The sequence below is a fragment of the Panicum hallii genome, chromosome 9 (assembly GCF_002211085.1).
Source record: "Panicum hallii strain FIL2 chromosome 9, PHallii_v3.1, whole genome shotgun sequence".
NCBI lineage: Eukaryota > Viridiplantae > Streptophyta > Magnoliopsida > Poales > Poaceae > Panicum > Panicum hallii.
Window position 1 is genome coordinate 59,092,937 of NC_038050.1, and position 27,669 is coordinate 59,120,605.

At 45.4% G+C, this 27,669-nt stretch overlaps 3 protein-coding genes and 1 long non-coding RNA gene across 4 annotated transcripts; 1 reads left to right on the forward strand and 3 right to left on the reverse strand.

Annotated features, from left to right (window-relative positions):
• Window positions 1-8,617: 8,617 nt before the first annotated feature.
• LOC112873883 (acyl transferase 15-like) lies at window positions 8,618-10,400 on the reverse strand. Its single transcript, XM_025936976.1, has one exon. It carries the CDS (start codon window positions 10,122-10,124, stop codon window positions 8,796-8,798), a length of 1,329 nt encoding a protein of 442 aa, XP_025792761.1. The 5' UTR covers window positions 10,125-10,400; the 3' UTR covers window positions 8,618-8,795.
• A 468-nt stretch (window positions 10,401-10,868) lies between these two features.
• Window positions 10,869-11,563, reverse strand: LOC112872926. Its single transcript, XR_003224735.1, has 2 exons — window positions 11,184-11,563; window positions 10,869-11,059 (listed from the first exon to the last, which is right to left on the reverse strand). It is a non-coding gene; the product is annotated as an uncharacterized LOC112872926 (long non-coding RNA).
• A 1,472-nt stretch (window positions 11,564-13,035) lies between these two features.
• Window positions 13,036-14,961, reverse strand: LOC112876078 (cytochrome P450 94B1-like). Its single transcript, XM_025940115.1, has one exon. It carries the CDS (start codon window positions 14,830-14,832, stop codon window positions 13,228-13,230), a length of 1,605 nt encoding a protein of 534 aa, XP_025795900.1. The 5' UTR covers window positions 14,833-14,961; the 3' UTR covers window positions 13,036-13,227.
• Window positions 14,962-16,170: 1,209 nt separating this feature from the next.
• On the forward strand, window positions 16,171-19,518 carry LOC112877249 (cytochrome P450 87A3-like). Its single transcript, XM_025941492.1, has 9 exons — window positions 16,171-16,580; window positions 17,146-17,470; window positions 17,585-17,734; window positions 17,921-18,175; window positions 18,267-18,356; window positions 18,482-18,560; window positions 18,740-18,846; window positions 18,984-19,114; window positions 19,227-19,518. The coding sequence occupies exons 1-9, from the start codon at window positions 16,318-16,320 to the stop codon at window positions 19,315-19,317; spliced, it is 1,491 nt and encodes a 496-aa protein (XP_025797277.1). The 5' UTR covers window positions 16,171-16,317; the 3' UTR covers window positions 19,318-19,518.
• The last annotated feature ends 8,151 nt before the right edge of the window (window positions 19,519-27,669 follow it).

Consider the following 27,669-nt stretch of genomic DNA (forward strand, 5'->3'; position numbering starts at 1 on the left):
AACAGTGGCGAGGAAGGACGCGGCAGCGGCGGACGGCGCGGCGTCGCGGCGCGGCCGTGCGACGGGCAGCGCGGCGAGCGGCGCGGCGCGTGGAGCACGCGCGGGGCGTGCACGGCTGAGCGCAGAGGCGTGCGCGCGTGGGCACGGGCGGCCGAGCCCGGGGCGTGGGTGCGCACAGGGGAGGCGACCGTGGCTTGGGAGCTGGGCGGCGCTCGGGAGCAGAGGAGAGAAGGGAGGAAACAGGAAGGAAGGAAAAAGAAAAGGAAAGGGAGGGAAGGAAGAAAAAAGGGGAAAAGAAAGAAAAGGGAAGGGGAGGAAAAAAAAGGGAAAGGAAGAGAAATAGGGAGAAGAGAGAGAAAAGAAAAAGAGGGAGGGAGAAATGCCGGCGCCGGTCGCGGCGGCGACCGCGGCCGGTCGGCCACGCGCGGGGAAGCGCGCAGCGCGAGGAGAAAAAGGGGTTGCGTTGGCGCTGATCGCGGAAAGCGGTCGCGCGGTTGTCGTGACGCGGCCGGGCGCTGTACGGCACAGGGCGGAAACGTGACAGCGCGCGTGTGGCGGAGAGGGTCAGGGTTTTTCGACGGTTAAGTTTGTAGTCGGAACGCGTAGTTTAGATTTGAAATTTTCGGGGCGTTACAAATGCAGAACTTAAGAAGCTGCTTTCCCCATGCATCTACCCGGACTTCAACATACTGATGAACATGGCTATCATCACCGAGAGAGCCATGGCAGAGGAAAAGAGAGACAACAAGCGTAAGTTTCTGGAAACCAAGGCTCGCCAGCAGGACCGTTTCCAGAAGCCGAGGCACTTCGGCCCTCCAGTGCCTAGGTCCCAAGCCCCTATGCAGTACAGGACCCAGTCACAAGCTACTGGCTCTCAGGCCCCCAACACCCAGTTCAGTCAGTTCAAGAGCCAGAACACCATGAAGGCCCTATAGAGCAATGCAAGCCAAGTTACTGCCAGCAACAATGCCAGAGCATGCTTCAACTGCCATGAGACAGGGCACTTCATTGCCAACTGTCCATATACCAACAACAAGCCGGCAGCATCAGCCTTCTCCAACTCGGTGAATGGACCAAGGCCAGCTCTATCAGGAGCCAATCGTGTACCCAACCGCAGCAACAACACCGGCAACAACAACCAGCAGATGGGGCCGCCCCAGCAGTCCTTCAGATGAGCACGCGTCAACCACATCAACGCGCAAGAGGCTCAGGATGCTCAAGGCGTAGTGCTCGGTGAGTTTCTAGTCAGCTCAGTTTTGGCAATAATATTATTTGATTCTGGAGCATCACATTCATTCGTATCCTCAAGTTTTGTGGAAAAGCACAATATACCTATAGTACTACTAAAAACACCCTATTAACCCGAACGCCTGGAGGTGACATTAAGTGTCAACTGGGTTCTTCTCAGGTAAGGATCATTTCAAGTGGGGTAGAGTTTCTAGCAGACCTAGTAGTACTTTAGTATAAAGGTATAGACGTGATCCTTGGAATGGATTGGCTAAGTCTGCACAATGGCCTTATAGGTTGTGCTGACAAGGTGGTACACCTAACCAACCTAGAAGGAGTACAAGTAACCTGCCATACTAGGGGAAGTGGACCGGACCCAATGGTTTTAGTATGGAAACTAAATCCTTGGAAAAAGTTCCAGTAGTAAATGAATACCTAGATGTTTTCCCTGAAAAACTTCCGGGAATGCTGCCAGATAGGGATATAGAGTTTGTCATTGACCTTGTCCCTGGAACCTCCCCTATAGCTAAGAGACCCTATATGATGGCAGCCTCTGAATTGGCAGAACTAAAGAAACAACTGGAAGGGTTACAACAAAGTGGTTCATTAGACCGAGCTCATCACCATGGGGAGCTCCAGTCTTGTTCGTCGAGAAGAAGGACGGAAGCATGAGGAAATGCGTGGATTACCGTGCACTAAATGAAGTCACCATCAAGAACAAATACTCTCTTCCCAGAATTGATGACCTCTTTGATCAGCTGAAGGGAGCCAAGTACTTCTCCAAGATAGACTTAAGGTAAGGATATCATCAGCTCAAGATTAAGGAAAGTGACATTCTGAAGACGGCCTTCAGATCACCCGCTATGGGCAATATGAGTTTACAGTGATGTCCTTTGGATTCACCAATGCACCTGCTTATTTCATGAACCTCATGAATAAAGTATTTATGGAAGAACATGAGCACCTACAAGTGGTTTTGGAAAAGTTGAGAGTGCACAAAATCTACGCAAAGTTCAGCAAGTGTGAATTTTGGCTTGAGAAAGTAGCATTCCTTGGTCATATCTTGACCGCAGAAGGAGTAGCAGTGGACCCCAAAAAATTCAAAGCAGTCTCCAATTGGTAGCAACCAACTAATGTCAGTGAAATCAGGAGCTTTCTCGGTTTAGCCAGATATTACCGGAGATTTATTGAAAGATTCTCCAAGATAGCCCGACCCATGACAGAACTACTCAAGAAAGAGAAGAAGTTCACCTAGACCGAGTCCTGTGATAGAAGCTTTCAGGAGTTAAAGAGAAGACTGACAACCGCCCCGGTATTAACCTTGCCAGATATTCAACGAGACTTTGTCATTTATTGTGATGCATCCTATCAAGCATTAGGATGTGTCCTTATGCAAGATGGGAAAGTAGTGGCATATGCTTCCCGACAACTCAAGCCTCATGAGTAGAATTACCCAACCTATAATTAGGAGTTTGCAGCCGTAGTACATTCCCTCAAGATTTGGAGACACTATCTGATTGGAAATAAGTGTGAGATCTACACAGATCATAAGAGCTTGAAGTACATCTTCACCCAGCCAGATTTGAACTTAAGGCAAAGAAAGTGGTTAGAACTAGTTAAGAATTATAATGTGGAAATTCATTACCACCCTGGTAAAGCAAACGTGGTAGCAGATGCCTTAAGCCGAAAATCTTATGGACCTAAGGATGCCCACCTACCAGAAGAAATGGCACGATTAAATGTGCACATCGCCCCCCATGGTTCCAGTCGCAAGTTGAGTGTTCAACCCACTCTGGAGGATAAGATCAAAAAGGCCCAAGGTTCAGACAAGGACTTGATGAAAATCCGCATGCATACTGGAGAAAACAAGGCACCGGATTTTAGAGTGGATGACAAAGGAACCTTATGGTACAAAGATAGAATTTGCGTACCCAAGGAAGGAGACTTCCGGCAGACTATTATGGATGAGGCCCACAACTCGGCATATTCCATCCACCCAGGATCCACCAAGATGTATGTGGATATAAGACGAAAGTATTGGTGGAGTGGAATGAAAGCGGACATTGCACGGTTCGTCGCCCATTGTGATACTTGACAAAGAATCAAGGCCGAACATCAGAAACCAGCAGGATTACTACAACCTTTATCTATCCCCGTTTGGAAATGGGATGAGGTAGGAATGGATTTTGTAGTGGGTTACCCAAGACACAGAAAGGACATGACTCCATATGGGTGATAGTGGACCGGCTCACAAAAGTCGCTCACTTCCTACCCGTACGGACTAATTATGGTGGAGAAAAGCTAGCCCGGCTCTATGTGGACAACATAGTGAAGCTGCATGGTGTGCCTAGTAGAATCGTTTAGGATAGAGGAACCCAATTCACCTCTAGGTTTTGGAAAAGTTTGCATAAGGCCATGGGCACCAAGTTGGATTTCAGTTCGGCTTATCACCCGCAGACCGATGGTCAAACAGAAAGGGTGAACCAGATTATAGAAGATATTCTAAGAGTATGTGTCCTTACTTATGGCAAGGATTGGGAACAAAGTTTACCCTATGCTGAGTTTTCGTACAACAACGGTTATCGAGCAAGCTTGGGCATGTCACCATTTGAAGCTCTCTATGGGAGAAAGTGCAGAAGCCCCCTGATGTGGTCAGAAGTTGAAGAGCATGCCCTAGTTGGACCTGCACTCATAAAGGAAGCGGAACAAAGAGTGGCTGAAATTAGAGAAAAACTGAAGGCCGCCCAATCTCGAATGAAGAGTTACTCAGACAAGAAGAGACGAGAAGTAAGCTTCAATCCAGGAGACTTCGTCTATCTCAAGGTTTCACCTATTCGAGGGACTCGAAGATTTCAGATACATGGGAAATGGGCCCCTCGGTACATTGGACCGTACTGAGTACAGAAGAAAATTGGAGCCGTAGCATACCATCTAGAGCTACCAGAAGGAATGGCCGACATACACCCAGTATTCCATGTATCCCAACTGAGAAGATGTCTGAGGGTACCCAAGAAAGAGCGTGTGCTGGAAGAAGAAATAGTTTTACAGACAGATCTTAGGTACCAGGAAGTACCTATCAAGATTTTGGACACTGTCATAAAAAGGATAAGAAACTCCGAAGTACGGATTTGCAGAGTTCAGTGGAGCAGACATGGAGTGTAAGAAACTACATGGGAACGTGAAGATGCCCTGAAGAAAGAATTTCCCATTTATTTAGAAGCCAGCCGAATCTCGAGGACGAGATTCATTTTAAGTCGGGTAAGTTTGTAACGCCCGCGTTTTTATCTTATTTAAATTGCATTACCAATCACTCGCTTAAAAATCTTTTAAACCTTTTCCGCCGCTCGAGCTCCCGAAGCCCACCTCCCGATTTTCCGCCGTCCCAACATCGCGCAGTCTCTTCCTCTTTTTCCGCGGAGCCGCCCGTCCCTTTTCCTTTTCCACTAGCCCCGCCATCCCGTCGAATCACCATCGTGTCACGGTTGGCTGCGTGCGCCTGCCCGGCCGCGATCGTCGGTGCCGCGCGTGTGTCCCCTCTTTTCTTTTCTCATATTTTGTTCAAATCTATTTTATTTCTCTCTTCTAATTCTCCTGCTTGCTTATTTAAATTGTTGAGCTACTGTGTGAAAATTTTAAAAAAAATCTTTTTTCTTATTTAAATGAGCACATGCGTGCTGCCTGCTCGAGCTGTAACCCGCTTCTTACACGCACGCGCGGGCCAGCGCACGACTCGCCGCTGACCTCGTTGCTGGCTATGCACGCGCGCTCGCATCGCGCCGCCCGCGTCACGTCACGGCCGCCGCGGCCGCTACTGCTCGCTGTGCCGCTGCGTGCTTGCTGCCCGTGCACACCAAACCGGCGTGCGACCCGCTGCTGCACCGGCCCGTCTCCATCCCGTCCCCTCACCCTCGCAGCTTGCTCCTTATCCCCGAGCATCCCGACCGCTATTAATGGCGAGGTTCCTGTACTGCCCGAGACCCTCCTATGCCGGCCATCTCCCCTCTCCCTCTCGGCCTATAAATCAGCCCCCGAGCCGCCCCTCACTCCGCCCACGCCGCCCCAGCACCTCCCCTCCTCTACCTCGCGCTGTAGCTCACCGCCGCCACTCACCATTGCCGGCCACCACCCATCTCCGTGGACAGCCCTCCGTAGACCGTCTCCGCACGAGGTGAGGGCCGGAATCGGACCCCCTCGGCCTCCTCTCCGTTTTTCCCTCCTCCCCGGGCGTCGCCATGCACCAGGGGGCCGGCGCCCATGGCCTGGCCGCCCCCCCCCCCCATCCTACCGTTCCCCTCCCCTTCCTGTTCTATCTCGAGGAAGAAAAAAGGCAGACTTGTGCATAACCCCCTCCACTTTTTCTTCTTATGCAGTCCGCAGCCCTCCACCTCCCTCTCACAAATATTTAATCAGAGCTCCTTCTATCTCTTTATTTTATTACAAATAGGTCCTCATCCTTTTAAACTACTCCCTGAATGACCTTTAAACAAATCAGTTCATGCGACATTTTGTTCCGAATCGATTCCAAACTCTACCACGCATCATCTCCAAATATTTTCTCCAAGTCTCAGGATTCACATCCGACAAATATAATAGTCTTCTCTATTTTTTTATCGAACCTCTCTATTTCCCTCTCTTTTTTAAGCTCGTCAGCGAACTTTGTTTTTTATTTTGTGATTGTTTGTGTGTCGTAGCCGACAGTATGACCGAGGAGGAGCAAGACCGCGAGCCGGAGCCCAAAAACCCATACCTCGAGGAGGAGCTTCCGGAAGGCTTTGAGGACGGCAAGTCCAATCCCATCTTTTGATGCATATTTATCCCAGTTTTATAGACACAACCTATTGGCCTGTTTAATAAAATGCATTGTTTTATTGCAAGACATTGTTGGATAGCCACCCCTTGATTGCTATAACTATTCCTTGATGACATAGGTTAATGTCTATATAGAATTTGCTTTGTTGGACGTTAACTACTACTAGAGATGCTTAGGACCTTTTATTCCTTTTATTATATTTTAATCATGACCACAACGCGCTTTATCAAAAATAAAGGTGTGAGTGTTTTAAAAGATAAAATAGGATTTCAGGAAAATAAAAGAAAGATATAACCTGATGAGATGCACGGTGTTTCCTGTGTGAAATGCTACTGGTGAGCTTGTACGTTTGTGGTTGAGCATGGTTGGGAGATGTCCGTCTTGTCAATGTAAGGATGAACTGAGGTGTCATCTTGCCTAACCCACTTATCGTACAACCACTCGACTGTTGTATGGGCAACGGCTTAGCTTAAACCCCACTAGTTGTTCTGCTAGCCAAAAGGAGAGCTGTTGAGCAACGGGAGATCATGGAGAGGGAATACAATCTGTGTGAATTATGTCCCGGTTATAACTTTGTTGATATGTCATTAACCTCATGGTTGCTTCCGTGTTGGCTAGTTAGATTCAGCTAAGGTGGGTAAGGGCTTTGTTAGGATCCGCAGCGATACTAAGGTGTTCGTAGTGCGGTATCTTACTTGTGGGTAAAGTGTACAACCTCTGCAGAGTGTAAAATCTATTCGAATAGCCGTGTCCACGGTATCGGACGAGTTACGGCATGGTCACTTCAATAGACATTTTGGGATGGTTGGTTTTGTGGCATGAATTGTTTTGAAAGGTTTCGGCAGTTGCGCCATGAGCTACTGTGGATGTGGAGTCCGGTAGCATTAAAACTTGGATCCTTTGTGTAGTATCAACCCCACTCATTATTCGATTACTACAGAAATATTTTAAGAAAACTCTTTTATTAAATGAACCCTTGCCTGTGTAAAACCTTACTTTATCGCAAATGAATCCTAACCTTATCCTTGATATATCCTGTGCATGATCTTTATTATCCCCCTCCGTGGGTGTGGTTGGACTTGTTGAGTACGTATGTACTCACTCTTGCTTAGTTTTTACAAAGGAGGATCCGAACTTCGTTCCTGAAGATGTCGAGTAGGTCGCCGTGCTGCACCCAACCTTGCCTGTGGTTCAGGGCCTCCACAGGAAGCTTATCATAGTACAAGACTCTGATGTTATCGTAGATTTCGTTGGCACTTTAGTTTAGCTTTTAGTCCTTATGTTGTCCCTCATGATAGTGGCGCTTCAGTGCCCGCTACCTCGACGGTTTGTACGGTCATGAACCATCTGGTGTAATAAATGTGTTATCAGCCTCCTGGGACTGATATTTGTATCACATTTAGTCACCTCTGATGAGGGGACGTTTCACCACCAAGGCTCTTGTCAAGTCCCAGTCTCCTTGATGCCGCTTTCCACTAAGGAGCTTCTCCATGAAGGATGGGGGTCTGCACGTCCCCCGCACAAAGCCATCGTCACCGCTCCATATCAAGCTGGAGGGTCGATGATTTGCCGGCAAGTCACCAAGACTCCAAGGGACCGGCACACGGAGATACAACTTGTGATTCACTCTTAAGAACCATCACACAAGGCAGCAATACCTTGCTCTCTCACTCTCTCTAGTGCTAATCCTAGCACTAACACTCTCAAAGCTTGTGCTAAATCTAAGAATGTGATCAATGAGCTCTTGGGTGGGTTGGAGAACTTCTTGAGAGTGTCGGTAGCTTCTCACGAACTCTAGCAACATCAAATGACTCGGGTGAGGCCTCATATAGGCTAGAGATCCACTCCTAGCCGTTACTTGCTTTTCTGAATAAAAAGCTTAAAGTGTTGGTTTAACCGGTCATAGCCGTCGGTTTAACCGGCCACTTTGAATCTGCATACTAGCTGTTGAACATCTCTCTGCCACGGCTGAGCTTGCTTGCGTCATTGCACTGATGCACCGTTGGTTCAACCAGTGCTAAAAACTTTGCTTGGAAACCCTGCACTAACACCTTCTTTTGCACAGTCGGTTTAACCGGTGCCTCTGTCATTTCTTCACTTGATTTCCATATCATCTCCTCATTGCACCAACGTCTCCATTGTTATAGCGGCAGTTCAAGCGGTGCAACTGGATTTCTTCTGAACTTGATAGTTATTTAACTACCAATGCACCGACCCGTTATCTTCGGGGACCGTCGGTTTAACCGATCCTTTCAATATTTCTACCGGTTGTCCAAATCATCTCTACAATCATTTGAACACCCCAAATATGTTTCTCCATTTTCACTGCAACTTGAGCATCTTGACAGCGATTTGGACCATTGAACTCCATCCATGGGACCTAAAAATCGTATAAACTTAAGTTTACAAGCTCGTCAGTCCCATTGATTATGTTATCATACAATCACCAAAATTATAATCATACTATAATGGATCATGTTCCTTTTTAGAGTCCAATCTTCTGGATCTCATGTTGCTGTATAAAATTATGCGTTAGGTTGACGACTTTGATTGAAGGTAACCTCAGAGTAACTTTGTACATACGACAAGAATAATTACTCTGTGGTATTATTTCAAATTAAAGAACCTTGAGCAGTAGCGCAGTCGCCAGATTTTAATCAACGGCCGCCATTGGGTACAACTATTTCCGTGCGATTTCATGGCGAAGCTTTTAAGTTTACGACGAACAACACACACCCATCATTGGCTCCTTGATTAGTTAATTATTTGATGCAGTAAGCTTGGCAAGCTCGCCGAGAAAGGCGTCGGCGTGCTCCGGCTTCACACAGATGGAAGACACGCTCACCCCATCGTCCCTCCCCTTGCGCGGCGGGCACGCGACGCAGCCCGGCGCCATGGGGTCGGCGTCCCACATCACCCGTGACGCCCCACCGCTGCCCATGTCCGCCGCTTCGAAGCCCAGGTTTCGCCAGCTCAGTACCGCGAGGACATTGTACATGGTGAACTGCACCGGCGGGCCTTCTTCTTGTTCTTGTCCGCGGCCCCCGCCGTTGCTGTTGCCGTCATCGGAGCTTGGGCGCAGCACGTCCGGAACCTTTTCTTTGGCGAGCCTGATGAGACCGACCAGGTCGCCTATGGCGCTATCTGCCACCACGCCGGTCGTCGCGCTAACCACCTGCACGACCGTGCAGTTCCCGTAGTAGCCGGCGCTAGCGCCGACCAGGGCTCGCAGATTGCACGGGAAGAAGAGCGGCGCCGGAGATCTGGGGTCGACGGCGGACAGGGACGCCCGGGTGCGGCACTTCCAGAGCACCGCGGCGACGGCCTCGAACACGGTGCAGGGCTTGCCGCCGGCGCTGACACCGGCAGCTCTGATGTCGCTGATGAGGCTCCATGGGATGGTGACGTCGAGCCGGACCATGTCCTGGGGTCCACTGGCCGCCGACGAAGAAGGCTTCTGAGCCGTGGCCATCGGTGCGGGGAGGCCCGGGATGGAGTCGTCCCAGTGCCGTACCGGGGAGACGGACGGTGGGGACACCCCGCGCGCAAGCTCGCCGACAGCCTGCAGGAACTGCGCCATCCCCGCGCCATCTGCCGCCACGTGGTTCCACGTCACTCCGAGTACGAACCCACCGCAGGCGAACTCGGTCACCTGCACGAGCAGCAAGGGGTCGGACTCGCGGCAGGGCTCGCTGGCGTAGCTGAGGGCGAGGTCCTTGACGAACCGCGCTGCGCCGCCCTTCTGGTCGTCCAGGAGTTCCTCCAGGTCGCAGCTGGCCCGTGCGCCCACGACGAGCACGCCCTCCCCGGAGCAGACGATCCCTGCGTCGTCGCCGTTGCTAAGGCGGCCGGCCATGGGTTGGTAGTGAGCGAGCGCCCGCGACAGCGACCGCTTGATCGTCTCGACGGGCTCGTGGATCGGCCGGTCGTACGCGAGGAGCATCGTGACCGGGAAAGGACCCGCGCGCTTGTCGAAAGAGGAGAGGCCGACGGTCTCGCCGGCCTTCGGTGCTACCGCTGCTTCCGGCTCCGCCTCCGACGGGACGACGATCGCCGGCGAGGATTTGAGCACCGTGATCGAGCTCATAAATAATTAATTTCGTGCTCCTAGCAGATACTCTTTGATGTATACACGGCCTGTCTGTGCGCATCCTGCCTGTGGCCAGTGTGGTGCCTAAATAGGCGGCTAGTGCCACCGGTAGGTGCGGCGCACAGCAGCTCGAGCACTAGTTCCATAAGCGACGCGCACGAGGTGTATACAGTACTCAATGATCATTGTTCCCGGCGGCGCGAGCGAAGAGAACGAAGAAGGTCCACGCGAAGCTCCTCCTCAATGCAGCGATGAACGTGGAGAGATTTTTTGCTCGATCTAAGGGAGAGGGAGTTAAATTACTTGTGTGTTAAGTTGAGAGAGGGAGGGGAGGGGATCGACCGATTCTAAATACGAGTAATAGATTTTTTTTTCTGCCCGTACCCTCCCCACTCCGGTTAGGTTGGATATCAATTTGAGTGTGGTATTTAATAATACTTATCGTTTCCCGCGGCGCGAGCGATGAGAACAAAGAAGGACAATGTGAAGCTCCTCAGTGCAGCGATGAACGAGGAGAGACGCTACTACTGCACATCGATTTTCACTGCCGGCTCCATGTCTATTTTCACCGCTGGTTTTGCATGCAGCGGTAAAATATCGGCAGTGAAAATACCTATTTTTACCATTGATTTTTGAACCGGCGGTGAAAATAGATTATCACCACCGGCCTGTAACACGGACCGGCACTGATAATGTGTATATCACCGAGGGTCTGTGTTATGAGCTGGCAATGTTTAATAGTGATCGGAAAGTGTATGATCATTGTAGTTCTGGCTGCATCTTCCAATCACCAACTGCAAGCTTTATGGTCATAGCTACACCTACAGGAGCCTACGAGGGTGGTAGCGAAGGGGCAGGCGTACCACAGAACGGGAGCTCGCCAGAGGGGGGCTGGAGGGGAGCTCGCCGCTCACCGGCACTTCCTCGCAGACCTGTAGTGAATGAGAGGAAGAAATTGTGATGAGAGAGACGATCCCTGCAGCTATCGCCCAGAAGCAATAAGAGGGGAGGAGCCGGTAGTACAGCCAGCACAAATCGGCCACCAGATCCACAAACCGTGTAGGGAGGGGCCGGCGCCGGTCGGCCACGCGGTCTAGATGGAGGGGGGGGTCGAGGATGGAGGTTCGGGGCGCCGCCGGAATCGGGGCCCATCCGGCAGGGCGGCGTGGAAGCGGGCGGGCGAAGGTCGGGGGAGGTGTCGGCGCGGAGGCAGGCGGGTGGAGGTCGTTAGAGGAGTCAGAGCGCAAAGAGCATGGGAGGAGGAGGTCGAGAAATTGAAGAAGCTCGGGTCAGGCCTTTTGGATAAAAGGGTTTCACCGCCAGCCCGTTTCTAAATGTGGCGGTGAAAACGTTTTCACTGTCGACCCGTAGTAGGAGCCGCTGGTGAAAATAGATTGCATTTTATGGCCGGTCCATGGTTAGGGCCGGTGGTGAAAATAATTTTCACCGCCCCTATAGTCCATTATAGCCACCTACTTTATAGCCACCTACTTTAGGGCCGGCGGTAAAATATAAGAACCCATGGTGAAAATGCCGGTGGTGAAAATAGTTTATGTAGTAGTGCGCTTCTATGTCGTATTACTTGTGTGTTGGAGACAGAGAGTTAAAGAGAGAGATCGGACCAGGTAGAGCGAGGAAGGGGATCGACTGATTCTAAATAATAGATATTTTTTTCTGCCCGTACTCTCCCACTCCCAGCAGTGATAGTTGGATATGGAATCGGGGTATGGGGATTGAATAATACTAAGGATACAAGTAGTTATCTAATAGTATTTTTTATCAGCTAATTAATTATGATAGCATACCACTCTAGTTCATTTCTTCTCCTAAAATATTTACGCAGAATGCCATTCTAGTTTTATTTTTTGAATCGACCCAATAATTTAAAATATATATAACTTACATCCCTAAATAATACACAGCGACAAGTGCAGAATCCTCTAGCATAGCCGAATGCAATTTTCAACACGTTTCATTGGAAATGGTGGACACCTGGTTTCATCAAGAAATTTTTTCTCTCCTTATAAATACTTTTCCCTTGCCACAACATTTTTTTTGGTGTATGCCACAATATTTCTTGAGGTGGCATGTCATTTAATAAACCCAACGTCATTATTAAATTTGTACTTATCTTCTCTTACCTATGCTTCAACAAAAAACTGTCACCAAATAGATATGATTGAGTCCGTGAAATTCAAATTGGCAGTTATTTTCATTTAATTATTGATGCGTTCTATTTCTTTCATGCACCCTCCAATCTTCCATCTTTCATGCAATCAACTTAATTATTATGGTTTTCTTCATGCATGATGCAATGATAGATGAGTATCAACTGACTCTTAATAATATTTTCCCTTGATTCCTATTGGTTAGTACGGGTGCTTCTTGTCATCCAGAATATAAAAAACTATAAAAAAAAGGAAGAAAAAGAGAGATTGGTCCAACAGAAAAGAAAAAAAAAGAAAACAACAGAAGAAATTACAAGGGCAGCAAAACCCAACCGCTTATAATTGGCTATCAGGTGTGGAGCCAACTTCTGAACGGCGCGGCGGTGGCCGGAGGTTACCAGACCCACGAGGAACACGTGAAGGGCCGATCGGAGGTTACCTCAAGGTCACGAGGATAGGTGGGACCCAAAGGAAGTAGCAGAGTTGTGTACTCTGAGCTGTAAAATGACTCTCGGCTCAGGAATATTCTTGAAATATTCCCGACATATGTGGGCATTTTTGGGATGATGGAATTGAGGTCCGGGGATGAATTTTTAAAATTTTGGAGTACGTAGAGATAAAAGTTGTCATTGAAATCAGTGTTTGTTTCCATTTTCTGTTTGGAACTGGCTTGTTCGGCACCAACACAAGTCTAGGGACCTAGATGACCACTGAGAAAATTAAGTTCTGAGTACCACGCACGCATTTTAAATTTACTCTTATTTCTTATATATCTCAGAATAACAAAGCAAAAGCAACCAAAAGACTGGCCTCGAGATGGATGTGCCTACATCTCAGAGGCTGTGAACGTTACATGCAAATTAATATACGCGATAATAGATATGAAAATGGCAAAGTATGGCAGGACTGTAGGTGCAGCTAGCAATTAAAATCTACCCTAGACCTGCCTCTGCCTCTGGCCCCTGGCGCTGCTTGGTCACTTGCATCGGCAAACCGCCTTTCATCCTTAGCGTGATCGTCCAGTCCAGCCCAGGGTGCTCCTCGCCGCCACAGTACTGGAAGCTGAACCTCTCGAAGGCGCAGGAGACGATGGACTTCATCTGGATGTAGGCCAGCTCCTTGCCGAGGCACATCCTTGGCCCCGCGTGGAACACCGGGAACCTGAACGGGCTCTCTGGCTGGAATGTGCCGTCCTCCCGGAGCCACCGCTCCGGCCTGAACTCCTCGCAGTCCTTGCCCCATATGCTCTCGAGCCGTGACATCGCGTAGACGGAGTGGTTCACCGCCCACCCTTTCCCGACGAACGTGCCGTCCGGCAGGACGTCGTCCTGCTTGCAGTAGTGCATGCCCATGGGCACCGGCGTGTACAGCCGCATCGACTCGGTGATGGCGGCCTGGATGTAGTGCATCTCCCGGAGCTCGTCGAAGTTGAACGTCGTCGTCTTGCCCGTGGCGCCACCGCCGTCGCCATGGCTTGACGACCTTGATCCGCGCACTCTGCGGATCTCGTCGACGATCTTGTTCTCCACGTCAGGCCGGCCGGAGACCAGCCAGAAGAACCATGTCAACGCAGAGGACGTCGTGTCGCGCCCAGCGAGGAGGAGGTTGGTGACCACGTCCCGGAGGCTCTCATCGCTGAGATCGCCGCGAGCTGCGATGTGCGCCAGGAAGTCGCCCCTGCTCTCCGGCCCGGCGGCCTCCCCTCTCTCCCGGCACCTCCGGACGATCCTGTCGGCGTAGCCGTGGACGACGTCGAGCGCCTCACGGATCTGCTTCTCGGGCTCCATGTTGAGCGCCCTCTTGAGGCGCCACAGAAAGGTTGCCGGCGGCCTGAACCGGCCCAGGATGGCGCTCTCCACGTAGTCAAAGGCGCGCACGAACTCCGCGGCCTGGGGCGTCGCCGCGCCCTCCTCGGCGAGGCACCCCGGGTCCTCGCCGAAGGCCACGTGGCAGATGTTGTCGAACGCGAAGCACTCGAAGACGTGCTGCATGTCCAGGGTGCGCCCATGGCGCTCGGCCTTCTCGAGCAGCGGCAGGAACCGCCCGACGACCTCGGACTGGACGGTGTCGACGATGAATTTCCTCAGCGAGCGCTTGCTGAACTCGAAGCTGGCGGCCTTGCGCTGCCACAGCCACTGCTCGCCGTCGGAGTTGAAGATGCCGTGGCCGAGGAAGTCCTCGAGCCCCGCCGCCACGGGGTCGCCCTTAGGGTAGTTGGCGAAGCTCGTCTTGGCTATGTGCTCGACGTTGTCCGGGTTGGCGGTAATGACGACGCCGGGCAGGCCGGGGGCCTTGAAGGCTGTGGTATGCGTCGGGCTCCGCTTCGCAACCTCGACGGACCATTCGATTAGGCGGTGGCCGTTCTTGGCCAGGTGAGGAAACCTGCCGAGGATCGGGTAGACCTTGAGGTCGCCGTCGGATGCGCGAGGCTGCTGCTCCTTCCTGTTGTGATCCTGCTGGCGCTGGTACAGCAAGCAGACGAGGGGGAGCAGCAGGACGAGGAGGAGAGGCCATGAGGCCAGCAGGGAGAGATGCATCTCGATTTGGCTAGCTTTGGCTTAGCTTGCGAGTGCTGCAAAGTGATTTTAATGAAATTTTTGTGGGTGTCGTGTGGGCCATGGCGAGCTAGCTCTTATGGCCACCCATCATCGACCTGGACATGTGTACCCTTGTGGACCGACAATCATCTCAGTGGTCTGTAATACGCAGAAGTAGATTTATATCTAGTAGTAGCTGAAAACAGAGTAAAGATTTCGAATCTTTGACTGTGAGCACATGTCATGTCACCCGGCTGTATTCATGCCACGGGGTCGCCATTGGGGTAGTTGGAGAAGTGTCTATTTTCTACGACGTTTCACCAAGACATGTAACCAAACATATAATATATAGTGTGAGGTTGTTGGTGCAGTTCAAGGTTGACACATTTATTTTTATTCAAGTATTGATGTGTTCTGTTTCATTTTCTGGCGGTTTCCAGTCATCCATGTTTCAAGCAACCAACTTACCGTGGTTCTGTTCGTGCACAATGCCACAATAGCTGAGTTCCTGCCAGCTAACTCATAAAGATATTTTCCCTTTGTTTATTTAGCACGTGATACTGCATCCCATCATATGAAAGTCACATTGCGATGGCGATGTGATCTCCGGTCTGACTAGCGGTAGAAAATTTTCACATTATTTACTGCCCCCGTTCCGAAATACAAGATGTTCTAGTTTTGTAGTAAATCAAACTTCTCTAATTTTAACTAAATTTATTATAAAAATAATATGCCAACTTCTACACCATCAAATTTGTTCCATTAAATCAACAATACATGTCTTGATAATGTAAACTTAACATGCGAGGGTAAGACTGCCTCCAACATTTGGCAAGAGAAACCCTTCTCACGTGGGTTGGGAAAATCCCCAAACCTCAGCCCCACCTTACATAGTGGTACCATAGCCCGTGTGAGACTACCAATGACGTGGACCGGCCCGTGTGAGACTACCAATAACCTGGACCTGGACCGGACCTTAGACCTATGCTTTGGTGTTGGACAGATGAGGCGGATTATTTTGACCTCACATTGAAATTCGCTCCCTCAGTAAGTCAAATACCAGGACCTGAGAAGTACTGCTGGAGCCACCTAACCAACTCAGCTAGAGCCCTGTTCACTCTTGATAATGTATTTATTTAGTATGTAGATATGAATATGATTTTCCATAAATTTGGACTAAGTTTGAGAAGTTTTTAAGGACCCAATGCTCACGTTGAGCATTTATGTACTTCGCTGAGAATACGGAAAAGTTTAAGGTCTTGGTTCATTTTACTCCGATATCAATGATTGACATCTGGTTCTCCCCCCTATATATATTCATCAGACGCATCACAAGAAGGAAGTGTGCCATGCACATGCTATAGTCTACTGTAGGACTGCTAAGCAGCCACACACATACGCTTTGCAAGGCACTGCCCAATCAACCCATTAGCGGTCTGCTACTTGCAGAACAAAAACACGTACAGTAGCTTAAAGCAGAGTGCAATGGATTTTAAATCTGTGGGCATGTTACACAGCATCCAGGGTATCAACATAGGGCTGGCTCCGCCTTTTGTTGTCATGGGTGTGACCCTGATATGTATTTGGTTACTCCACCTTCTTCTAAAACAGATAAACCATAGGCGACGCTTGCAGGCGGTGCTGCCGCCTGGTTCTATGGGGCTACCACTCCTCGGAGAAACACTCGAGTTCTTCAGTCGTAGTCCTGCACTCGACCTGCTGCCTTTCTTCAAGCGACGAATGGAGAGGTAATATTTAATGCCATATCCCTCCATACTATATGTGTATATATCTAGATATAGAACACTATTTTTTAGGTTTTCAGAGCTTTTTCACAATGTGTTTAATTTCTACATGACAGTCTCAACTTTTTTTTTGAGGAGATGACAGTCTCAACTGTACGTACTTTATGATTTTCCTTTACATCTTAGGGCAGCTCCAATGTTGCAAATAATCGAATCTTCACATAACAAAAACAAACAAAGCACACTCTGACAGATGAAAACTGTCCACAAAAGCCATTCAGGGAGAGGGAACGCTGTCCTTTTGCTAGTTTTATTTACAGCCTAGGTCCCAGCACTATTGAATCGAAGTTCTTTCCCGTTAAACCACTGCTTGAGCTGCCCTTACACGAGACTCCTTTTGGATGCTTATTGTGCAACATGCTTGAAATTAAGGGACAAATGCTATAAATGCCCATAAAAGGCAAAATATCCATCTATCGACTTTTAAGCTTCATAAAGTAATTAACTTTTAACTCCCGATATATATACATCTAACCGATATATACATGGTAATACCTTTAATTTTCAGGTACGGTCCTATTTTCAAGACCAACTTGGTCGGCAAGGACCTGATTGTGTCTCTTGACCCGGACGTCAACCACTACGTGCTGCAGCAAGAGGAGAAGGCATTCCACATATGGTTTCCGGAGTCATTCATGAGACTCCTGGGCGAGGAGAACATCGCCAAATGTTATGGGTCCCTGCACAAGAACACCAGGAACATGATCCGTCGAGTCTTTGGCCCAGAGAACCTCAGGCTGGTGCTGCTCCATGATATGCAGGGTGCCGTGGAGAGGACCCTTGGCTCCTGGCACGACAGACAAAGCGTTGAACTCAAACCAGCCCTCTCAAGTGTATGCATGCACGAATCCATCTTGATCAGTAAATAATGCACGATGCATGGATGTTTTCATCTATATATTCTAATGGCATTTCTTCTGTATATATCTATATATATATCTGTGCAGATGATATTCGGTATTGCTGCCAAATGGATGATCGGTCACGAGGCGTCGGTATTATCAGGGGATCTGTGGAAGAATTTTGATGCGTTCAACCAAGGACTATTGTCATTTCCACTTTATATCCCTGGAACAGCGTTCTATAAATGTATGCAGGTATACCTACCGATTTATCATGTGCTGACTGATTGATGTGGATCTGGTCGAACTCGTGAACTGCGTGCCGATAATTCTAATTAGCATAATTCAGTGCCTTCCTGTTGTTACCTTGGATTAATCGCCACCTTAGAATTGCTATGAATTCTCATTAAGCTATATATACATATATATGCAATACTGTAGGGACGCAATAATGTTATGAAGACCTTGAAGCAAGTGCTTGACGAGAGACGAGAGAAGGCAGAAACACCGGAAAGGATGGATTTCATTGATGTTATAGTCAGCGAGTTAAATAAGCAGAATCCTGCGCTCTCCGAAAACCTTGCTTTAAATGTGCTATTCTTGATGATCTTTGCTAGCTTTGAGACAACATCATCTGGACTAACTGCAGCACTCAAGTTTCTATCGGACAACCCCAAAGCATTACAAGAACTAGAGGTAAGTAAATTAAAACTATCTATGAGCACCAGCCAATAGTTTACATAAAGTTTGGATTTTGAGATCGCCGAGAATCATCTGATACCCGCAGGAGGAGCATCAGCAGATCCGGGAAAGAAGGGCTGATCCGGACACAGGAGTCACTTGGGAGGAATACAAATCCATGAAATTCACCTCCCATGTAAGTTGAAACAGGAGCATCCCCCATTTTCAATCTGTGAGTGGATAATCATCATAAAATAATTAATATGCCAGGATTGGCATGTTGATGGTTTTCTATGTGATGACCCTATTTGCTTGTTGTAGGTTATAAATGAATCACTAAGGCTAGCCAACGTCGCCCCTGTGTTGTTTAGGAAAGCAACACAAGATGTCCACATAAAAGGTAGTAGGTTCACTCTGTCGCCCTAGTTCGTGGAAACATATATACTATCATATATATATATATATATATATATATATATATATATATATATGTTCTCATCAAATGTTTTACCGTTACTGAAAGAAATTATTTTTGGTAACCAATGCAAGCTGTGTCTTACAAATTTTGTATTCGTAAAGGTTATACTATTCCAGAGGGATGGATAGTGATGATCTGTCCTCCAGCAGTTCATTTGAATCCTACCACATATGAGGACCCCAGTGTCTTCAATCCATGGAGATGGAAGGTTAGAAAATAATATATGAAAGTAGTAGTTGATGCACATGGGCCAGGATGTGCTCTGTGCAAAATAGGCTTGATTAAATTACCATGCAACTTGTTATGAAAGTCTACACGTGAATGATATTGAAAGGTGATGTGCAGGATCTTTCGGAACCAGTTGGGGGCTCCAAGGATTTTATTGCCTTTGGATCAGGATTGAGGTTATGTGTCGGTGTAGACTTTGCAAGGCTTCAAATGGCTATCTTACTCCACTTCTTGGTCACCAAGTATAGGTATTGTACTCAGCAAAAAGTTCTGATCTGCAGCAGTATAAAAAAAAATTTGGATGAGAGAACAATGCGATACTCATTCACTTAATATCTTTAATCTTGTTTTCTGCAACAGATTGAAGGTGGTCAGTGGTGGAGACATGGTGTTTGGTCCTGGACTAGGGTTTCCTAATGGATTTCAAGTCCAACTTGAACGAAAAAAATAATTTTGTCTGTAGCATCTACAATGTCTCAGCAAATTTTCTCAATTTTTATGCATGTAATTGTGTTATCAACTCTCGAATAATGTTGATCCGTGTTACGTTGCTTGTATGATCTGCTGATCTTATGTATGAGGACGTACATCACAATCATCTTATAATTGCTGTTTAAGTGTTACAAATAAACTAGCAAGTTGATTGATACAATTTCACACCTGAACTCAAAGAGCCTTTTGATCTTAATACGTAGTTACTTAATCCTCTCTGTTTTCTCCTTATTATATTCTTTTTCCTACCTCTAGCGATCTTTAAGATGGAAGATTCTCACAAATTTTTAGTATTGATAGAAATATTTGTTTTAAATAACAAGAACTATAGTGCTACATTGCAAGACAATAACATCTTGAATAATTATATTATGAACTAGCAAAAATTGTCCATGTGTTGCAAAAGTTGTAAAAATATATCATATTTAAATCTATGGAAAAAATAAAATCCAAATGTCTAATTTGTGCTCTACCAAGACTTGAATCATTAACTATATCATTTCACAAAAAATGACAATTTGGCATAGGGAGATCGATCAGTACATTACCAAAGAATATGTTTCAAAAACCAAAAAAATCAAGAGATTACCAAGTATATTTGAACGCAAGATATACATATTCTTTAATAGAGTTACCAATGGTAGAAGCACTAGAGTTTGTCACAAAATGTAGATGATGTAATTCAAACAATAAAAAAAAAGTCTTACTCCACCTATTGCATATATCCTGAAACACGTGAATATCATAAGATGAACAAATGCATATCTACTATATCTATACTAATCACAAACTCTTAGGAAATTACCACATTAATTTGAAAAAAGAAAAACATATTAGCCACACACCTATCTCGCCATGGGACAAATTAAACACATGACATCTCAGATCAAACATAACCATGCAATGCAAATTTCCAAGATCTAACTAAGGAAAGCAACCTTTGTTCAAATTCTTGAGTATATCTATGTTGCTAGAGTAACATGCTGGAGGAAATATCAAGAACAATCATAAGGAAAATCAGAATCCTAAACTAATACGCTTGTGGGAGGAAGGAGAGGCCCTTGTTGATTTGCCGAAACTCTACCAAGTGAAGACATCAGATAGCATCTAGAACAGGTAAGGAGGAGACCTACTTGTAATTCCCCCCTTGGAAAACTGCTAAAAAATAAATGACATGGTCCAAAATATTCGACTTTGATTCCTATTTTCCTTGACAATATTTAGAAAACCCAACAAACTTTGAGATTATGGGAGTATGTTTGAAGGCTAATCTACACAAGCTATGTATCTTAAATCTTTAACCTCAATGGAAGCAGTAAAGTTTCTCGCGGACATTAAGTAGAAACTTGACATGCATGGCCAATTCCACATCCGAGATTTCACTCAATTAGTTTGGTGAGCCGGCCGATTCCTCTGCTGGCCCTGCTGCCAGGTTATCAGCGAGGCGCTGAGATGCGGCTCCATCGTCAAGCTGGTGCACAGGAAGGCCCTCAATGCAAGGACATCACCTACGACAAAGGTACGATAAACTATAGACAAGCTGCTGCAGATGTTATGGCTGAATAAACCAAACAACACGCACGGAACCATGTGATGGTGATGGTGATGTCTGAAGCAAATAATGGCTCTGAAAGATTTGTTCCCTAGCTATTAGTTCAATTGATGCATGTCACATCACGTGGAACACGAGCAGTTTAATTCAGCCTTGAAGATGGCAGGTCTGTGTTCCCTGAATTTCTTCCTTCTTTTAATTTGCTGTACATACGTCAGGAATAGAGACAAATGGAGGCCTTTTAATTTATCGATTCATCGGTAGTACTTGTTTCCAAGTATGTAAGATTATTCTGCTTAATTTCATTACCTAGCTAGTCAGTAACAAAATATTTGGGTCCCCCCGTTGTGAAAAATACAGTACCAGCAGGTTTTTTCCTTTCGTTTTTTATTTAATCAACAAGTAAATGCATGCAGGCGGTGGATGGATGACGAGGACATTCCCACATGCTGCATCAGATCAGTACATGGGATTCAAGAAGGGCCTGATCATACTGAGCCGCTCTGATTATTTAAGCCCTTAGCTTGCATCCCTCGCTCTTTAAGCACATGATAAGCACACTGGCAAGTAATATTCAACACACCCACTCTCTTGTAATTAATCATCCCATGACACAAGTCTCAAGATAACATATCTAATATAGCTAGCTGAAGATTACAAAGAGCAATATAAAAATGATTGCCTCCAAATAACATGACATTTGAAACTTGAGAGTACGTAGTCACGCCTCTCTCCTGCCGTGTTTGAATCGTGGAAATCAAGCAAGTGACCCTCCAACTTCATGGCGTTAAGGAGTTTAGAACTTTTTATTTTCCATAGGCTAGCAGTTTTCTGCCATTTTTTCTGCAAGTATCATATATAGTTGTATATAAGGTTAGATAAAAAACTCATGACTTACTAGCTCGCTCGACCTGGCTCGTTACTGGCTTGGCTCGGTTTGTTAGGAAATATTACCGAGCTAAGCCAAGTTAAACGCTTGGTCCCATAATGAGCTAGTTCGAGCTAGCTTGTGAGCTGCTCGCGAACCGGAGCCTACATCCCAGCTATCCTAGTCCAAAATGGATTCGACCCATAAAATCCTCAGCCAAATTCACTACAAAATTGGCTCAAACCCTAGCCCCTTTCCAGTGTCCCCTCCCAGCCCTCCTCTCCCTCACCCGAATCCCCCTGCCCCATGACCAAACCCCCGCCCCCCCCACCACCACCCCTGCCGCACGGGCTCACGGCCGCGTTCGTCCCTTTCACGAAACATTAAAAAATATAGTATTAGTAGTTGAGGTAGGTACAATAAATATGATATCGAAGTATTACTATACACATAAGTATGTCATGTCGTGCTAGTGAATAGAAACAACAACAAATAATATGATTGCCTACGTAGAGAATACAAGAAATTGATAGTTAGCTTGCCAACTAAACAAGTGAATCATTTCAAACGTCCTTGTACCATTGAAACAAAACTATAAAATATACTACTCGAACTAGATGTGCATATAATAAATGTGAATTGATTGAAGGCTGTTGCACTGTATAAACATGAAAAGAAAATAACTATAAAACAAAATGATCAAATTATATAATAGCACATCAATCATAAATCTATGATGATAGTGTTTGCTCAACAACCATAATAAAAGAAAAATTATTGCTGATTCATTTAATACAGAAATAATATACATTGGTTGGTAGTTGCCATCAATTGAGCAAAACAAATTGGTACAGGAACCATTATATTTGAATGTATGAAAACAAGATATTTTCTTAACCTACCTACACGCATAGCTAGAGCATAATTGGTGTAAAAATCCAAATTCCCGATTTGGGTCTGTGCATATCCTCAGTATCAATCATTTCTATGAGAAGGAACCGAATGAAAATTTGGACATCATATGAAATCCAATATAATACCATGAACAACATTTGGCCACAGAGTTTAATTTAAAAATTGTAATTCCCCCCTTCGAAAACTGCTAAAAAATAAATGACATGGTCCAAAATATTCGACTTTGATTCCTATTTTCCTTGACAATATTTAGAAAACCCAACAAACTTTGAGATTATGGGAGTATGTTTGAAGGCTAATCTACACAAGCTATGTATCTTAAATCTTTAACCTCAGTGGAAGCAGTAAAGTTTCTCGCGGACATTAAGTAGAAACTTGACATGCATGGCCAATTCCACATCCGAGATTTCACTCAATTAGTTTGGTGAGCCGGCCGATTCCTCTGCTGGCCCTGCTGCCAGGTTATCAGCGAGGCGCTGAGATGCGGCTCCATCGTCAAGCTGGTGCACAGGAAGGCCCTCAATGCAAGGACATCACCTACGACAAAGGTACGATAAACTATAGACAAGCTGCTGCAGATGTTATGGCTGAATAAACCAAACAACACGCACGGAACCATGTGATGGTGATGGTGATGTCTGAAGCAAATAATGGCTCTGAAAGATTTGTTCCCTAGCTATTAGTTCAATTGATGCATGTCACATCACGTGGAACACGAGCAGTTTAATTCAGCCTTGAAGATGGCAGGTCTGTGTTCCCTGAATATCTTCTTTTAATTTGCTGCACGTCAGGAACGAACAGACAGACAGACAGAGGTCTTTGATCTATTCGTCGGTAGTAGCTAGTTTGTTTCAAGTAAGTAACGTAAGAGTAAGACTACTCTGCTTCGTAATTTCATTACCTAGCTAGTCAGTAACAAAATTCGGGGTTCCCGTTGTGAAAATACAGTAGTACCAGCAGGATTTTCTCTTTCTTTTATTTATTTATTCCACAAGTAAATGCATGCAGGTGGAGGACGGATGACAAGGACATTCCCATGATGTACCAGTACGTACGTGGAATTCAAGAAGGGCCTGCTCATACGTGGAATTGCAGGTGGAGCACCAAACAATCTTGAGACTGAGAATGCTTCTCCATGTACTCGGGGCCTGTTTAGATCGGCGGTGTGTAAACGTAAAATTTATTTTGCAAAGAAATCTTACCAATTTACCAATTTGAAGTACTAAATGAAATCTATTTACAAAACTTTTTGCACAGATGGGTTGTAAATCGCGAGACGAATCTAATGATGCTAATTAATCCATGATTAAGCAATAATTAGCGGATGGTTACTGTAGCATTACTGTTGCAAAACATGGATTAAGTAGGCTCATTAGATTCGTCTCGCGATTTACATCCCATCCATGCAAAAAGTTTTGTAAATAGATTTCATTTAGTACTTCAAATTAGTAAGATTCCTTCGAAAATTTTGCGTTTACGGCTTTTTTACGTTTATGCGTGGGGAACTAAACAGGCTCTCACTCATGTCAATCCTTCCCACAGCTTCCTCAGTGTTGCCAACTCTCCTTTAGGTCCCATGAACATGGAACTGGCAACAGGACGGTTCGGGTCAGACAGACCAGCTCTGGATCTCTGAATAGCTTCTGCAACGGATTAATTGCACTGTCTAAAATGTAGTGTTTGCTAAACAACCAACATAAAAGAAAAACTATTATGGACTCACTTAATACAGGAAACACTATACTGTATGTTGGTTGGTAGTTGCCATAAATTAAGCAATAATATAGAATGGTTGGTAGCTGCCATCAATTAAACAAAACTAATAGGTACGAGTTAAGATGCAAATCATACTAGGTCATTGGATCGACCTAAAAAGTTGATAAATGAACTATAATGACATTCTGCGTAAATAATTTGGGAGGAGAAATAAATTAGAGTGGTATGCCATCGTATTTAATTAGCTGATAAAAAAACTCTACTGGATACCCTCTTGCATCCTTAGTACGAGGAATCGTTATATTTGAATCTACGAAAACAAGATATTTACTTAACCTATCTACATGCATAGGAAGAGCATTAATTCGTGTAAACTCCACATTCCCGATTGTAAAATCCAATTTCACACCGTTATCAGTATTTGGCCGCAGAGTTTATTTCGAAAATTGTAACACCCTGCGTCCAGAACTGCTTCCGGCTCAGATTCTCACGTGAGCAAACCCGCATACGCAAGTTATAAGGAGGTCTAGTTCCTCTGTTACACTTTTACCCTTTTGCTTCGTGTAACAGGTTACCCTAGAGCTAATATAATTGGAATGATTCATACTAACTGCTATTGTGGAAGTATGTTTGATGGTAATATTTAGAAAACCCAACAAACTTTGAGATTGCGGAAGTATGTTTGATGGTAAATCTACACATGCTATGTATCCTAATTCTCTACCCTCTGTGGAAGAAGTAAAGTTTAATTTCTCGCAGAAACTTAACCAGACATGCATGCATGGCCAATTACACATCCGCAATTTTACTTAATTAGTTTGGTGAGCCGATTCCTCTCTTCTTGCCCTGCTGCCAGGTTATCAGCGAGGCACTGAGATGTGGCACTATTGTCAAGCTAGTGCACAGGAAGGCCCTCGAGGACGTCGCGGCTGAATAAACTAAACAACACGCACGGAACCCTGCGACGATGGTGATGTCTGCAGCAAATAATGGCTCTGAATGATTTGTGCCCTAGAAATTAATTGAGTTGGTGCACGTCACATCACGTGGAACACGAGCAGTTTAATTCAGCCTTGAAGATGGCAGGTCTGTGTGTTCCCTGAATCTCTTTCTTCCTTTATTTTGCTATACGTCAGGAATAGAGAGACAGACAGAGGTCTTTGATAGATTTGTCGGTAGTAGTTGTTTTCAAGTACGTAAGGGTATCCGTAATAATTATATAGAGCGACTCTCTAGAGCATGTTCCATATTATCTATAGACAATATTACAGTAAACCATCTCAATGAAGTAGCTGCTTTTAGTGCTTGAATGTCCATATGATGACCCACCTCAATTTTTTGCTATAGCATCTCGCCAGATCTGTAGATAGTTCGTCTCTCCCTCCTTATTTAATCCCCTTCACGTCGGGTAGCTGTTGACATGGATTCTCTTGTAGAGAGTCGCTATCGACCTGTTGGACGTGCCCTGTTGGTGGCAGGGATTAAACTTTAATTTCTGTTACATCGCATGTTTGGTTACTAATTAGAAGTATTAAACACACGCTACTTACAAAACTGATTGCATAAGTGTAGACTAATTTGCTAGACGAATCCATCTAAGTTAATAATGTTGTGCTACAGTAAACATGTGCTAATGATAAATTAATTAGACTTAAGAGATTTGTTTCGGGAACTAGCCTCCATCTATGTAATTAGTTTTATAATTACCTTATGTCTAGTCCTTCTAATTAACATCCAAAGATTTGATGTGACAAGAATAAAATTTTAGTCCTTGGAACCAAATAACCCCTAAACCTACTCTGCTTCGTAATTTGATTACCGCTTGGAGGATGGATGAAAATACAGTACCAGCAGGATTTTCTCTTTCTTTCTTTTATTTATTCAACAAGTAAATGCATGCAGTTGGATCGGACGATGACTAGTACATTCCCATGCTGAATTCAAGAAGGGCCTGCTCATACAGCTCGAGCCGCTCTGATTATTTAAGCCCTTGTGCCTCCCTCACTCTTTGCCAAGACTATGGACTAAAATGGAGCGGCTCCATTCTTCTTACCAAACGTAGAACGGAGCGGCTCCATTCTCGAAAATTGGAATGGAACCATTCCATTCAAGTTGGCTCCCCAATCAAACAGACCCTAAGAGTGGCCCCTCCAGGCCTGGATCGCGTCAAATCATGGAAAATAAAAATAAACAGATGTCTGCATTTATGAAATTTGACTATGGACTGTCATTTTAAATAAATGAGTGCATACCCTTTTTCGGCATCATGGTTTATGTATCACTCCAGGTGGGGTTTTGCACAAATCATGCATCATGTCTGAAACCCAGACCTCCAATTCGTGTAACACGCTCGTCATATCATATCATCCCTTTGATTTTCAATTAATTGCGACCATAGCTCAGAGCAACACCGGCAATACCCACTAAACAAATCTGCTATTTTTTTTAATTACCCAACTTTCCAGACGCTTGATTTTTCCTCTCTACTTTTCGTTCTGACAGATGGTGTTGTTCTTTAGAAAAAAATAACAATAGATCCAGACCGTGATGTGGTTGTAGAGACTAATATTTCGTACGTCGATAGTTCTAGTTATACCAACAAAGAGTACAAGATATGCACACTGGCAAATAATATTCAACGCGCCCACTCTCTTATAATTAATCATCCCGAGACACAAGTCTCAAGATAACATATCTAATATAGCTGAAGATTACAAAGAGCAATACAAAAATGATTGTCTCCAAACAAAAGGACATCTGAATCATAGGAATCAAGCAGCAAGTGACTCTCCAACTTCATGGCGTTAAGGAGTTTAGAACTTTTTGTTTTCCATAGGCTAGAACTTGTCGATCATTTAATGCAGCATTGTCCATATATATCACGCAACATTAAAAAAAAACATAGTATTAGTAGTTGAGGTAGGTACATTAAATGTGATATCGAAGTATTACTATATACTATATAGCATGTCATGTCGTGCTGGTGAATTGAAACAACAATAAATATAAATATATGATTGCCTACCTAGAGAATAATTAATTGATAGTCGTTAGCTTGCCTATTAAAACAAGTGAATCATTTCATACATCGTTGTCCCCTTCAACCAAAAATTATGAAATATACTATTAGAACCTGATCTAGCTATAATAAATGTGAATTGATTGAAGGCTACTTGCACTGTATAAACATGAAAAGAAAATAACTATAAAACATAAGGATCAAATTTTATAATAGCACATCAATCATAAATGTATGATGA

Bases quoted from the DNA above. Each gene is read 5' to 3' on its own strand.
- LOC112873883 (XM_025936976.1), bottom strand. From the start codon at position 10,124: ATGAGCTCGATCACGGTGCTCAAATCCTCGCCGGCGATCGTCGTCCCG.
- LOC112876078 (XM_025940115.1), bottom strand. From the start codon at position 14,832: ATGCATCTCTCCCTGCTGGCCTCATGGCCTCTCCTCCTCGTCCTGCTG.
- LOC112877249 (XM_025941492.1), top strand. From the start codon at position 16,318: ATGGATTTTAAATCTGTGGGCATGTTACACAGCATCCAGGGTATCAAC. The intron at 17,471-17,584 runs GTATGCATGCAC...ATATCTGTGCAG, and splicing joins TCAAACCAGCCCTCTCAAGT to ATGATATTCGGTATTGCTGC. The intron at 18,176-18,266 runs GTAAGTAAATTA...TGATACCCGCAG, and splicing joins AAGCATTACAAGAACTAGAG to GAGGAGCATCAGCAGATCCG.